This window comes from Argiope bruennichi, chromosome 2 (assembly GCF_947563725.1).
Source record: "Argiope bruennichi chromosome 2, qqArgBrue1.1, whole genome shotgun sequence".
Lineage (NCBI taxonomy): Eukaryota > Metazoa > Arthropoda > Arachnida > Araneae > Araneidae > Argiope > Argiope bruennichi.
Window position 1 is genome coordinate 58,611,269 of NC_079152.1, and position 16,160 is coordinate 58,627,428.

The 16,160-nt window shown below is 24.6% G+C and overlaps 2 protein-coding genes across 2 annotated transcripts; one reads left to right on the plus strand and one right to left on the minus strand.

Moving 5' to 3' along the window:
* Positions 1 to 387: 387 nt before the first annotated feature.
* On the plus strand, positions 388 to 8,262 carry LOC129959127 (short coiled-coil protein B-like). The gene is made up of 6 exons (XM_056071951.1): positions 388 to 510; positions 727 to 814; positions 904 to 1,017; positions 3,677 to 3,763; positions 6,283 to 6,421; positions 7,743 to 8,262. Exons 2-6 carry the CDS (start codon positions 745 to 747, stop codon positions 7,765 to 7,767), a joined length of 435 nt encoding a protein of 144 aa, XP_055927926.1. The 5' UTR covers positions 388 to 510; positions 727 to 744; the 3' UTR covers positions 7,768 to 8,262.
* A 4,088-nt stretch (positions 8,263 to 12,350) lies between these two features.
* Positions 12,351 to 15,974, minus strand: LOC129957109 (translation initiation factor IF-3, mitochondrial-like). Its single transcript, XM_056069262.1, has 3 exons — positions 15,418 to 15,974; positions 13,780 to 14,026; positions 12,351 to 12,632 (listed from the first exon to the last, which is right to left on the minus strand). The coding sequence occupies exons 1-3, from the start codon at positions 15,627 to 15,629 to the stop codon at positions 12,465 to 12,467; spliced, it is 627 nt and encodes a 208-aa protein (XP_055925237.1). The 5' UTR covers positions 15,630 to 15,974; the 3' UTR covers positions 12,351 to 12,464.
* Between the last annotated feature and the right edge of the window lie 186 nt (positions 15,975 to 16,160).

Genomic DNA, 16,160 nt, shown 5'->3' on the forward strand with positions numbered 1-16,160 from the left:
AAGATACATTGTGTCATCATCCCACTCCCTTCTTTCCAAAAAAGTGTCCTTTCAACAAATTTAAATCATTCATTTCTTTTTCTTCATTCACATTGAAAGAATAAATTAATTTCAAAAAAACATTTTAAAAATGGATGAAAGTTCTTAATATAAATCTATTACGAAGTGTCTTTATTTCTTGAATTTATTTACTAAATAAAATTTGAAATAGTATTTTACTGCCTTTGGATTTTTCTGCCTAAATTTCACTCTAGTGCGACAGCTATACTGATTTGCGTCATAGATGCTGTAATTATTGCAAATCGTAAGCATCTAAGATTATTTTATAAGCATTATATAATTTTTTAAAGAAACTTTTTTAAATAGTTAATTTGATTATCAAATTACTTATTTTCTCGCCATAACTGGGTGTGAAGGTATACAATGAACAACTAATCTCGTCTGATATATTCCTTAATTCTGGTTTCCTTATTAAAATAACAATAATTATTATACCCTAAGAAAGACAAGGTATGTATAATATTATGGAATGCAAATTACATTTTTAAGTTTGAAGCTGTATTGCTTATTTGGAGTCATTTTTATTAAGCTATCATCCGTATCTAAATTGTAGAATACTTGCTTCATTAATGTATTTATATCATGGAAATTATTATATTCTTACTTCTAAATTTCTTTACTTTTTTATGGTTGTTTTTAATTGGATTTTTTTTTTTTCTTTTGTAGCTTTCTTACTGTTTGGCTATGGCTGAGAATATGATAAGACTTCAAGAGGAGCTCAACAATATACCATTAGCAGACGAAGATGCTCAAGGTTTTTATAAGAAACATCTTGTTATTGTTATATTTGATTCAGTTGTTTGTAATTTCTTCTAAATAATAATTAATTTTGTTATTTAATAGATGACAGTGATGTTGAAACTGAAGGTACTGAAGATCAACATGATCTTGGACACCAAAGCTATGAATCCATTCCATCTGCCTTTACGAACGGTTCAAACAGTCCTGCTCCACCTTGTAAGCAATACGTTTATTTAATCGATGTGCATATTCATCTGCTTTATAAGAATGTTTATATTTTTTCTTGCTACTTTTTACATAGTGCTACATCGATTCAAGATTCAGTTTAATTTAAAATTCCATAAAATAGTGTTTTTATTCTATTATTCAGTTTTTGATCTGATATTAAGGTATTTTCAGGGATAAATTATTATACCATCATGTAAATTTTCTATCCGTTTAGTTGCTAATAAAAGTTAAATTTTATCGTTATTCAAATCGACTCTATTAAAATATTTGGAAACTGAGAAAAATTAAAATTGAATTTCAGCTACAAAATATTATATCATAGCCAGTAGAAATAAAAAAAAATTCAATAACTTAAATTTTAGTAAACTAAGTTGGTATATCTCATATGATTCATGTTACTTAACAAGGCTGTGTAGTAATAAGAAATATTATTTATATATTGTGTTAAGATATTTAATTTTGGCTACTGTTTCATAATTTTAATATGGTAATATTCATAAGTTGGCATACTGTTTATAAATTGCAATAAATAGATTAAAAGTTCTGCAAAATTTTAGAGGATAAGTAAATGGGCAGAGCTCCAAATGTGGCATCTAGTTGCTTTGGAAAATCAAATTTTCATTAAAAAATGATTTTTGTTTGCTTGATTTTTAATATTATTGAAATATTTAATTAAAATTAGTCAAAAATTTTAAAATTTCCCTGAATAACGTGAAATTTATTATTACACAAAATATTAACCTATTTTTAAAATTAACTTTTCAATAATATTGTTATTTCCATACAATTTTTCAGCAGTTGATAAGTTTTTCAAAATATTTTTAATTATATTTTATTTTTATTGTTTTAGTAACTGCATTTTTACACAGCATTGCAATGATGTTAAATAAAAAAAATAAAAACAATTTCTTTATATGAGCTTTACTATAATTAAGAGTACATTTTTAAAATGATATCAGTCCTAAAGCATTATTAAGCTGCAATGCTGTAGGATGTAAGTTAAATTTTCTTTAATTTTTAATGATATTGAATAAGCATAATGTTATATGGGTTTTTTTTCCCCATTCAGTATTCTGGGCTAGATTATTAAATAAGGTTAATTGAATAATTACTTTGGGGCTTCATAGCTCCAAGGAGTATCAAGAGGCCTTTGCTTCAGGTGTTTTTCCATTATTTTGAAAGTTATTTTAATTTGTGGTTTTATGTAATTATAAAGTCTGTGTGCAACTGAAATTCTAACTAAAAACTAGTACCATTTAAATTAATATTGGTATTAATACTGTTAACATTTGTCCTTATTTACTATTACTCTGATGTTATTTTATAATTCTAAAAAACAAGGTGCTTTATAATTTAAAAAATTATCTGTTTCTATCATTACATATTATTTAGATTGTGTTAAGAAAAGTTTTTACCTTTGTCATTTTGATTAAAATTATTTTTAAATTCAATTGTGTATATTTTATATTTAATGTTCTGAAATTAACTTTTTAAAAAGGAATTTGCATTTAAGTGTTTTCCTGTTTCAGTTTGTCTAAATTTGCTATTTAAAATTATTTAAATGAAGATGAAATTAAAATCAATTAAAAATATTTGAATTTGAAAATTTAGAAGGGAAAAGGGATCCAAAATTTTCATTGCTAAGGGCATCTAGGAAACTTAAATTAACACCCATTTCAGTCTTGATTAATTTATCTTTTAGAAATCTTTAATACTTTGTTCTTTATATTTATTTTCACTGAACAGCCTAGAAATAGAGTAATGTCCTATTCGTTATCTGAAACCCGAATCAACATCGAAAAACTTAAGATTATGCTTCTCCATTGCTATGTTTTTGTTTTGAGTTTTTAATTCTTATGTTAATAAGAAAAAATAACTTTAGTAAAATTCATTGGATGCCAGTGTTTCAAAGCAATTAATTGCCTGTCTTTCATTGAAAATCCTTAGAAATATTCATGTCTTTTTTTATAAGTTACTATAACGTTAGATAGCATGAAAAAGAATTTTCAATATAAGAGGGATTAACAGAAAATTAGGAAAAATAAGGAGAAGAGGATCAGAAATTTCTTAGTAATTAATCATTCAAAAATTTGGATTTTGATATACTAGGAGAAAAAAGTTATATATCATGTGAGCTTATTACATCCTGGATTGTTTGCAACATATTGTATGAATTATTTAAAGTAATTGAAGAAGCCATTGTTGGTTATTCTGAACATTCTGCTGAAGAATTTTTTGCTTTTTATTGGTAAACAGTTTTAAAAGGATTAACTGGTTATTATTTGTGTTGTTGGTGATGATTCTTATGAGAAATAATTTTTTTCAGTAACTGTCTTATTTACAAGAATATTTTAATATATTTTTATTATAATTTGTATATATTTTTGTGTAAATACAGTGATGTGTATTTTAGGATAAAATATGACAAAGATGAAACTAGTATTTGTGATAATTCCTAAATTACTTTGTTAACAGTTAATGCAATTCACAATGCAAAAGATGCTTTTCAATTTCCAAGTTTGTTGATTGTTTTAATGATACATAGTTATTCGCTTAACAGCTATTGCTAGAGTAATGTCTTATTCTCTTATTTTATATAAGTCATTAAATATTTTGAAATTGAAATCCTGATTAATTTTTTTATTAGTACTGGATCCTGATTTAAGTTCTGATGAAATGGAAGAAAAAACAAGACTTATTTCTCAGGTTTTGGAATTGCAAAATACTCTGGAAGGTAATTTGATTTATTAGTAGTAATTTACTCTCCATAACTTTTCAAATCGTCAGTTTATTTGTACTATTTTGTAGATTGCTTCCATTTTCAGTACACCAGATTTACTTCCAAAAATAAGTTTGATATTTATTGTGACTAATTTGGTTTTGTGATATTTTAGAAATCAGACTCTGCTATAAAAGGGTAAAAATGAAGTTTAGTGTCCCCTTGCAGCACCAAGGATGCCAAGTTGCCAATAAAGATGGCAGACAAAATAAACACTTCTGTGAAACAGTTACGATTACCTCTTTATGCATTAAAATTATTATCTTTAGTATAAGTATTGTAATTTTTATTTTAATCTATATCTGAAATTTTTATTAAAATTTTTTTTAACCTTTGGGATCACTATCGCTGCTTATCTTAACAATTTTGAAGAAGTTTTTCAAACTGGCTGCGCCGGTCTGTTATGTAAAGAGCAAAATTTAGAGCACACGATGCCTTTTGGCATCTGAAGAAGGCATCTGGCAGAATTTTTTAACTTCAAAAAACATCCTATGGCTTTGCTAGCGGTGGGAGTGGGAACCTAGTAGCTTTGCTAGCACATTGAACATATAAATGTATTATTTAATATCTTTGCTTGAGAATGCAAGACTCACTTTGTTTAAATAAAATAAATCTTCAGTAAATTTGGTATTATTTGTTTTGTTAGTTTAAAACATTTAGTAAGATTAAAATTTTATTTAAAAGAAAATTTATATTATCTGTATTAGTATTTCATCATTTATTTATAATCTTCTTCAATATCATTGCATATTAATTTTTTAAATCTTTTTTTAAGTAGTTGATGACCAATATACTGATGGGTTCCTTACAATATATCTTTTTACTAATTGTATCAGAGTGTGTGCATTCTGTTTATATAAAGTAGCTAAGTCTGCTACAAATATACTTTAGATTTTTTATTATTTATATTGTAATTGAATTTTTTGTGAACCTTAAAAATTGATGAGGCAATTGCTTTTAATTATGATACAATTGGACTTGAATCTATTAGGAAGGTACATGTTTGTAATAAACAGAATAGTTGTAAGATATTAAAATAATAGGGCTGTAATGTCTTTAGCATTTTAATGCTTAAAATTAATTTAACAAATTCATGAATATCATGTTCATGTTTTAAGAGATTTGGTTAAAGTGAAGATTAGTGTGCCCTCCAGAACACTCTTCTAAGAACCCTAATGCTGTTTTGTTTACTACTTTTTACTGCTGTTTTGTTTACTACTTAAGTGGTTGAGTTGTACATGAACTACAACTATTTTATAAAAAAAAATGTTAAATTAAAAATATTGATTAAAGATGTCAATTTTGATCTTTTTTATAATTAAAAGTTTTTTTACAACTAATAAGACACTGCAATTTTATTTTTAATGTGAATACAAACAGAAAATGTTTATCCTTTTGCAATTTTTAATTGTCAGTATGCACTTTAATAAATCATCTGAATGAAATCGTCTGCATTCGTTCTTTAAAAATCGTCAGTAGTGAAATTCTTCGCAGTTCTCACAATTCTTTTGGTACTGTAATGGTTGGTTCCATTGATAATTTGTTGTATAGGTAATTGTGCAAGAATGGATGTCTGGGGAACGGGATAGCAGTAAGTATTTTGAATCTGCAGAATGGATGAAGGGTGAATGAAATATATATATATAATATAATATACAAGTTGATGAAGTTTTCTAATTAAAAAAATTCTGCTTGCTGCCTTCTTCAGATGCTGAAAGGCATCGTATGCTCTAAATTTGGCTTTTTACACAACAGACCAATGCAGCCGGTTTGAAAAACTTCTTCAAAACTGTTAAGATAAGCACATTTATTTTGATTTTTTTTATTTAATTTATTTGAATTTTTTTTAATTTTTGGTAATCCCAAATATTAAAAAAAAAAAAAAAAAAAAAAAAAAAATCTCAGATACAGATTAAATAAATCTCAAATTAAAATTAAAATTACAATACTTATCAGTAAAGATCATAATTTTAATGCATAAGGTGATAACCATGACTGTTTCACAGAAGTGTTTGTTTATTTTGTCTGCCATCTTTATTGGCGATGTGACACCCTTGGCGCAGCAAGGGGCACACTAAACTTCACTTTTTCCTGAGATTTAACTAAAATTAATAATTTTTCAAAAGAATCGGCTACTGGCTGTAGTTGTATTTGTAGCATTTGTTTATATAACTACACATTGCATTTTTTTACAGCATATCATTATTTGATAATATTTTAATTTTTACCAGAATATTTTCTCTTTTGTTTAATTTCTTCAATATTATCATGTATGCTCTATAGATACAATCAAGAAATGATTTCCGTTGTTTAATTTTTTTTAATTATGAAATTTCAATTAATATTTGATAATCAATATTTCATCTATATCTAATAAATGTATTTTTTTTATTTATTTACATAAATATCTTAGTTCTTTAGGATTAGTATGCTTCTTTTTTTTTTTCTATCATTTATCTATCTATTTATTTTAGATCTTTCACAAAGAGTAGACAGTGTGAAGGAAGAAAATTTGAAGTTAAAATCAGAAAATCAAGTTTTGGGGCAGTATATAGAAAACCTTATGTCAGCTTCAAGTGTTTTCCAATGCACTTCTCCTAAATCTAAAAAGAAGTTAGTAATTTAATGCATTTTTCTGTTTGATTTAGATCATTTGTTATTTCTCATTCATTCTAGTTTTTCTAAATAAAAATATTTGATAATCTTTTATTTATTCTGCATACATTATTTCTGAAGGTTTCACATTTGATATATGCTGTTGCAAAGATATTATCAATAACAGTTGCTAGTACATTGGCTGATTGGAAATTGTAAATTCATAAATGGGGAATTTTTTTTTTAATCATTTGGCTGTCAAATTTGTTATGTGTACCTATTTTTTTTTCATTGTAATTCAAGATTTTATTGTCTTATATACATTGAAAATTCAAATTTAATATTGGTTAAATATGAATATATAAAGGTATTATAAATTTATCTAAGTAAAGCCATGTAATTTCTTGTAAATATGATAGTTGCTTATTATTCTATAAACAGTTCTTTTATTTTGCTCATATATGAAAGTTTGTTAAAAAAAAAGTCTTGTTTTATTAATGTTTCAAGCTAGGAAAAATAAATTATCCTGCCATTGCATTTAAATTTTAGAATATATTTATTTTTAATTCTGATAACAATTTTTTAAAGATTTTGATCAAAATTTTATAATTAAAGTGTTGTTGTGGCATCAAGATATATTAATGAATTATTCAAAGCATTACAACACTAGATATAATATTTCCTTTAATTATATGAATTACAATTATTTTACCTGAATAAATCCAAACCATTGATGAAATAATATGTAGCAAATATTAATACAAATTCAAGTTTTCTTTTCAGAGAAGTATTGTATAACAGAATAAAAAGAATATTAGAGTTACGACCTTTAGTTGCTGTTAGTATGCTGTTGTTGAATCTTTCAGCATAATTGCTAATATTATAACTTTTTAATTTAAACATACAAATTAAGTGCACCCAATGTTTTACTATAAATCTGAATTCAACTGCTGATTTCTTTTCATTAGCCACTATATCTACTCTGTAGATTCCTTTGCTAATTATCGATGAATTCATGTGTTCTTTTTTTTTTTTTCGTCTTTGTTACCATTATATTTAACAATACAGATGTATCGAAGTTGTTAAATGGAAATAAAATTAATTGTTAATAAACTGTTAACAGTTAGTTATGCCAATTATTTAACTGTTTCTAACTGTTAGTTATGCCAATAAATACTCTAAATACAATGTGAATAATATTTGATAATCATTAATTCTTTATAATTTTTTTAGATTTTTTAATGAAATTTGCTAAAATTTAGGACTTTTTTTAAAGTTAACAATTGAAAATTTTATTCAAGGAAAAATAGAAATAAAATATATGTGTCTATTTTTTTAGGGGTTCTTTCAAAGGAAAAAAGTGAACCTGCTATTTTTCAGCTTTCTGTCCTTTGATGAGAATCACTAGTCTACCTTCAGCACAAGTCAGATATATTTAATGCTTCCTTGCTTTTGTAACAACTTCTTGATAAATCGTACATACAGACATTTGTTTAAATTCCTCAAGAACAATTAGCTATTGAATTAGAACATGGACTTGAAAAATATGAACACTCCATATCAAGACAAAAATATTCAATTTTATTCTCCTTGTCATTAAAGACTCATTTTAAATCATTTTAGCTTCTTGTATTCGAAACAGAAAATTGACGGTTCTAATATCTTCTTAACTTTATCATTCCTAATATGTTCTTGTAATTAAATATTTTTATTTTTCAAGTCCAAATAATATACAAAGCTTCAAGTAACTTATTTATTTTATCATATGTGTATTATTTGTAAATAAGTGCTTTTATAAATATATTATGTTCTTGTCCTTTTTATTGCATTTTTGTTTTGTTAATAAAACATTCTGTTTATATAGTTTGATTTATTTCTGAATAATGTTAACCATTATGTTTAGTATTTGTAATATTAAGAATATTCATAAAACAAAGTTGAATATTTTGAAATTTAAAAAACTAATTTTCTCGTTCTCATAATAAAATTGCGAAAGCTTACTTTCTTATGTCTTGAATTCATTTTTCATTGCATATATACAAGATGCATATAAAGTCTTGCACAGATAAGGAAATTTATTTTTTTTTTAAAAATATTTCATATATAGACAATTTTTTTTTTTTTTTTTTTTTTCTTTACCTTATATATGTCCTCCCCCCTCGTGCAGTATTAGCCAAAATGACATAGATGATGCTAGCATCGACAACTGAAAATGGTGAAAGAAAAAGCTGAGCATGTGTGGTACCATGAGAGTGAATAACCAAATAATGTGAAAAGAAGATATAAAAATATACACAAATGCAAATTAGGATGGTGATGCAAAGTATTTTCAGCACTGGTTCATGATATGGATACATTAAAGAAAAGAATAATAAATGCAATATCATTGGTAACAACACATATGCTGGTGAATACCTGGTGCAAAACTGAATATCATCTAGATATTCTCAGATTTACAAAAGATGCACAAGCTGAAGTATATGAAAACTCAGGGGGGGGGGGGGAAACTGTTTGATATAAGGATTCAAATAAAAGTATCTGTCTAGTAATAGTCTAAATCTGTAATGGTGTTTTATTTTGTTTATTTTCCTTAACATGAATAAAATATAACTTTATTTTCTTTATTTTGTGAACACCTTGCATTAATAATTAAAATAATCTAATAAAGAGTTAATTTCTTTTATTCTCTGCTATGCCAAATTCTTCTGAAAATTGCTTTAACACAAGTCATTTCAAATGATGTTATGCTCCTAGTTAAATGAAAATTTAAACTTTGGACAGAAATAAACTGCTTTATGTTTATTATTTTTTCTTTTTTAATTAATTGTACATTGACGCAATTTTCTTTTGTCTGTTCAAATGAAAAAAGAGTCTTAAAATTACAAATATATATAATATTCACAATTTCTAACTTCTAGGATTGTAAAAAAAAAAAAAAAAGATATTAAGTAACCATGCAATAAAATGTTTTGGTATCTCATCAAAGTATTTGATAAATTGGTCATTCAATAATGGCAAATAAATTTTCTGTTAGAAGATGCAGGATCATTCATTATGACAATGTTATAAGATTGATCAGGTGTAAATTTTAACCCATGGGAATATTAAATTCAATTCTAGCAATGGGCTTCTTTACACATAGATTGCATATTTGAAAATTATGAGTTTTCTGTTAATTATATTACTTTCTAATGGACTTAATTGTAGATTTCACAATTTAAAAAGTAATGATTTATCTATAAATTTTATATGGTTTGAATTTTTTTATTTAATATTCATTTTTGGAAAATAGACAAATACCCTTTCAGTGTTGTACATTTAGAAAACTCGATAACCACAAAAAAATAAATTGAAAAATTTGAAGTACAGAAGCATTACTTTTTTTGTCCTTGATCACTTGCTGATTTTTCAACTATTCTGTTATAGTTACTTTTAAAAAATAACTAAAAGCAGCATGATATTATATAAAGTCATTCATTGTTGAAAAATTGTAGGTGTATGTATATATATAAATATATATTGCATCTGTTTTTTTAAATTTATTTCATGTTCATAATCCAAGCTAAGTTATGCAAATAGAACAGTTAAGCAATTTTAAAAAATATTAAATTTATTATTTTAAATCAATTTCCTATAGTGATGCCAAATTAGAAGGATGTTCAGTATCAGGTGCATTTAAGTACTGGCAAATAATACTAAAGTTACATTTGACTCTGATAAGAGATTTTTAAAAATCTTTGGCTAATGATGCACTAATAAACTTTTCACATCAACATTTTTTACTTTCTTTAAAGGTTTTTTTTTATATACTAAGCATACATATTCTAACTTAAGAGTATAAAATTAACTATTTATGACAATTCACTTCTTACTTTTTGGAGGAAAAAAATGTAAAGAAAAGACAAATTATTTTACTAATTTTTGAGAGCTTTTAAGTTTTCTAGTAACATTTATTTAAATCTTGGAAATATCCTACGTTGTATCTTCTTTAAAATTCTTCTTAGAACTTCTCTTAAAGAATTTCATTTTGGAATTCAGATTTAATTTTTCATGTTAAATAAAAATTATGTAATTGAATGCATGTATATAAGGTAATCTTTTCATTTTATGCTATAGTACATATTATAGGTATTGTTTATTAAAAAACTAAATATTATTCTAGTATTCTTTTATGGAAATTACAAATTCTTATATCTTCATAATTTTGCCATTTTCAGAAATACAACAATGGGATAATTTTTTTATTCACTTTTTTCAGAAAAATATTCTCTAAAATATATTTGTTGTTGAAATTATACTAAAATACATTTTGTTGTAAAAAAATCATGAAAAAATTATACATGAGATTAAAGTAAACAGATATGACAAAGGCTTGGAACAAAAAAGAATTTCAAAAAATAATGTATAGTGCCATATATGAACAACAGTAAGTATTAATAATAATACAAATACAAGTAATATAAAAAAGTAAAGTAATAGGTATTTTAAAATAATTATAAGCAAATTAAATAAAAAGTGCTTGTGATATAAAAAATTATTGCATAAAAGAAAACTTGTCAATTTCAAGAATGATAAAATTTTATTCTGAAAACTCTGTTTCTGTACAAATATGTCATGCATGAATAAACTTTTGAAAGATAGGGGAATGGATTCTTGATTTTCCTCTCCAAACATAGTATATTTTAAATGAGCTATATACAGATGGTCATCAAATTAATTAAAATGCCTATGAATAAAAGTGACACCTAAAAAAGTCACTTTTGTGCTTTGTAAGCATTAAAAGAATTCTAGAATGTATTTTGTAATAAATAGCTATCAGTTGTCTTTTTATATAAATATATATATATATCATGGTAGTTTTAGTGAAATTGTATATGTCTTAGATTTTTGTTAAAAGCATAAAATGTCCACTCGTAGACTTTTAAAGAGTACATTGTAGAAGCTTGTCAAGTTGGAGCAAATGTGATGGAAGTATCCTAGCTTTTAGGCATTCCTAGAGCTATGGTGTCTAAAATCATGGCAGCATACACAAAGCGCGGCAAGACAAACTTGACAAAGCAAAATAGTGGGCGGAAAGAGAATTTCAGTGAAAGAGACCAAAGGGCATTGAAGCGGATTGTAATGTCTAAAATGCGAACAACTACAGCAAAAGTGACAGCAGAACTCAATCAGCATCTGGATTCTCCAGTGTCAATAATGACAGTTAGGAGGCACCTTCATAAATAGAACATTTACAACAGAACACCAATTCTCAAGCCACTTATCACAGACGCTAAACACTAAATACCGTCTATAGTTGTACCATAACCAAAAAAATCTGGTCAATAATTCGAAAACAGTTAAATGATCAGGCAAATGGTTTTCTGCTAACTAAAAGGAAGGATTACTAGGTAGAAATGTAAAAAAATTTTAACTGATCATGTCCATCTTGGGATTCAAACTTTGTTTCATACAAGAGATGCAATTTTTGAGGATGATAATGCTCCTGTTCATACAGCAAACTTATCTAATCATGGTTTGATGAATACAAGGATTAAAAACGCATTATTCAACGAAAGAATAACTAAGTAAATATATTCACTAAATTTTATCATTTCTCATGGCTGAAAATCGTTTCTTTCCTTTGAAATTTCAAAAAAAAAAAAAAAAAAAAAAACTATTTAATAATATATTTTTGGTGAGAGAGAAAACTGAAAAAACTGTCTTTCAAAGCAGAAAGAGATAAACAATAATTATATACATTTTTTTCTCATTTAGATTAGTATTAAAGCATAATAGTAGTACTGAAGTTGGTTATATGTAGTGTCATTAAAATGATCAACACGATTGAACATTTTGTATTAAGAACATATGAATGTAAACACAAACCATTTGATGAATTTTTTTATTATAATACCAAAATCAGTCTAATTTTCTCAGCTGAAATTTTAATTTAAAAAATGGCAAATATATAAAAACTTATTAAGTTTATTTTTCTACAATAAAAAATGTTCAACATTACAGATTTGAAAAACTTTCTTCTTGTTATTATTGTTCTGAATATTATTCAAATATTCAGGGCTCATGAGTTGTCTTTGATTTTCTCAGACTCTGTATTTTTCTCTTTCTTATTTGTGGAAGAATTTTTTGGTGGTAATACAATAAATTTTAATGCATCTTCTTTTTTTCTTACATCAATGATTCTACTAACATCTTTCAATTGTTCTTGCATGCTTTCAAAAGTTTTTTTCTGTAAAAGAAAAGTCAAATTGATAAAATTTGAATTATTATTTTATTAATATTATTCAATGCAACTTACAGTAACTGTATTCAAAATCTTTGGTCATTAATTGATAAATCATAAATGCATCAACCTCAAAAATTAGAATATGTCATTGAACATATAAAGACACAAATACAAAAATTACTTAAAATATTACTTGAGAATTCAGACAGATACAATATTTAACCTCACACAATTATTTAAAGTAAAAGTTTTTTTTATTCTTGCAAAAACAAAAAATCCTATACTTACTTGTAAATAGAAATATCTTGAAGATTATTATAGACTGTTTTTGGAAATAACACTAAGTTTAAAAATTGAGATTTCATGGATTTGAATATAATGTATAAAGCTAAGTAAAATATAACAATTAATATGATACATAATTTGAAGTAGAAAAGTTAACTAATTGAATTTAAAGAGATTACTTAACTACTGGAAATTGTTTTATATAGTTATTTCAACATATTTGTATAACTTTGTTAAATAAAAATAGTCCATCATTCAATTTTGACCTATAAAAGTATTTTTAAAAATTATTATATTTTTTTCCTCTAACAAAATCTAAGATTTATTTACAGTTATTTTAATTTCCCATTTTTAAAGTAAACAATCAATTATTAATGCATTTAACTATTTTATTGTAATCATATCATTTACTTACATAATATTTTTATTTATTTCACAAATCTAAAATAACTGCATATTCCTTATTTCTATCCATTTTTACTAATATATGTGTTCCTCCGAAATTACTACTTGATTGAATTAAGTTTACTTATTTTTTTAAGTGAATTTTTGAAAAGCTATTTCATAATGTACCAATTTTAGTTTTTATCTTATTATTATTTTTTCCCCAAAATATGCATGCCAAAGAAACTGTCAAATTGTTTTATTATTTACAAGATAGGATCATAAATAAAATAGGATATTTTCTATAGAAAAAATCTGACTATAACATTTTTTCCTTTAAATTTAATTAACACTTGTAAAAGTTTACAAGAATTGTAATTTTATAAAAAATCTTAGATGAAAAACAAAATGATCAATAGTGAGATTATTATGCATTTAATAATCAATATTAATTAAACTAAACATAAAAATCAGACATTACTATAAATGCCGCAGTTTCTTGATTTCCTGTGATAGCAACGTGAACTTCACAATTTTTTGTGATCCACTTTTGAATTGTTTGAACTTTAGTTTTGAGATCATGGTCTGAAATTCGACAACTTATAGGCAGTTTTTTTAATGCTCTTGCAGTTGATGCCTTTGATTCAGTTTTCAGAATTTCTTCCTTTGTCATTAATTTGTAAGCAGGATATACTTTACCATATTTTGGATCATCTACCCTTTCTAACCTATAAATAATGCAAAAATGTGAGGTTAGTGTAAGAATAAAATGTTATTTATAAATTAATGCAAAGTAACTCACATTTCCAAAGTAATAGTATTTAGAAGTGATATTAGAATAATGAAATAACGTGTACATTAATAAAGCCTAATAATTTTCAATAAGGTGATACTTAAATGAATTAATTCAAAAAGTAAGAAATGTTAGCAGAAATAATAAAATTTTAATTTATAAGCTACTGCATTAGTTTTATTCTGAATTTAAGACAAAAGTAAAAAACAAAAAAATTGAGTAACTCTAAAGCAATCCTTTAATTATTTTAATATATTTTCATACAAGTAAAAAAAAAATGTCACCAAAAAATTACTAAGTAAGAAAATTAAAACAGAAATAAAGTTTAAGGCCATAGTATGACAAATACCAGAGTATTATTAGAATTTACAAAATTAATGTAGAAAAATAGTTCTAATATAAATTAGAATATTATTAGTATCTAAATAATCTAAAAAAGATCTCAAACAAGTCTCATTGCTTTCCTTTAGGGAACATCCAAAATATTATTTATTTTTCTACATCAAATATGATAAAATGGACAAAAATAACATAATAATTCACCCAGAAACCATTTATTCTTGCTGCACTGGAACATACAAACAAGTGCTACAACATAAAATAATGAAAAGAAAAAAAAAATGTTAAAATTAGTATGGTTAAATGTAACAATTATTTTGGGGAGGCTAGGATTCACATGATTTTATTTTTATATTGAATAATTGTACATTTTGTAAAATTGGTTATCATAAATATTCAAGTTACTAATTTTGAAAACATTTAGCTTATAACAAATAGCAGTTTAAATATATATATATATATATATATATATATATATATATATATATATATATATATATATATATATATATATATTTAATTTCTATTTATCTTTTTCTTGCAAACTCTTACTTTAGTTCTATAATTTTAATATTTGAAAATGATGATAAGATGTTTTTCCAGATAGCTTGATTATTTGACTATTCTTCTTATTTTAAAAGTAAAATTTAATTATAAACATTTACAACACAGAAAAAGAAAGTCTTGTACTGTATTCTTTTTTTTTTTTTTTCCTAAATCAGTGCTAATAGGAGAATATTTTAAGCATTTTAATTGATGGAAAAATATCTTTAACAATAAAAAAATAAATAAAATCTATTATTAATTAGAGACAAGATAATAGGCATTGGAAAAAGCATGAAATAAGTAATTTCTTACATTACAATTTCAATATTTCTAGAAAATATTTCATATAATTTTCATTACTCCACTAAATTTAAACCAGAATATTGAAATCTGGATCATCATTCACAAAAAAGTAATTTATTAAATTTATTTCAAACTTACATTAAATTTAATTTTCTTGCTAATTTCTCTGTTTCGGGTTTTGGTTTCAGTCCTAAAATTTTATCATTAGTATCTACTAAAGTGACTAGTTCTACAGTTTCGGAAACTTTCTTTTTCGGTTTCTTTTTCTCTTCACATCTCAAAGCATTAACGGTCGAAAAATTATATCGTAGTTGATTTGCTCTTCGAAGACAGTTAACTACTCTAAACATAATGTTTCTTTGTTTTTAATAAAAAATGAAATTAAAACTCGTATTAGAAGTCATTCAAAGTGGCGGCATACAAATGTAAATAGTAGAGAATTAGCAATAACACTATTTACAAAAACATGTAAGAAATCGCTTAGATTTTCTGAAGATTATTTTAATAAAAAAAAGGATTATTTTATCTCATTATATAATTATATTTATTACATGAACGATTAAGGAAAGTTATTTTTAATTTATACAGAAAAAAATTCAAAAAATAAATATTTATAATATCATAGATATCAAAAGGACTAATTTCCAACAACCAAAACACACGCAACCTTCTGTTTATTTACAATTGGTTCAATCACATTTTTGAAGAGTTGAGTGATCTTTAGATTGACAAATGAATAGAAAACTTCTCGTCTATGACATAAACCCCTATCTGCATCTGACCACTATTTATAAGAATTTCTAATCATCAGAATTGATTTGTAGACTGGGATATGAATTAAAAGGAAAAACAATCAGTTAAGTACATAATATTCTTTTGTT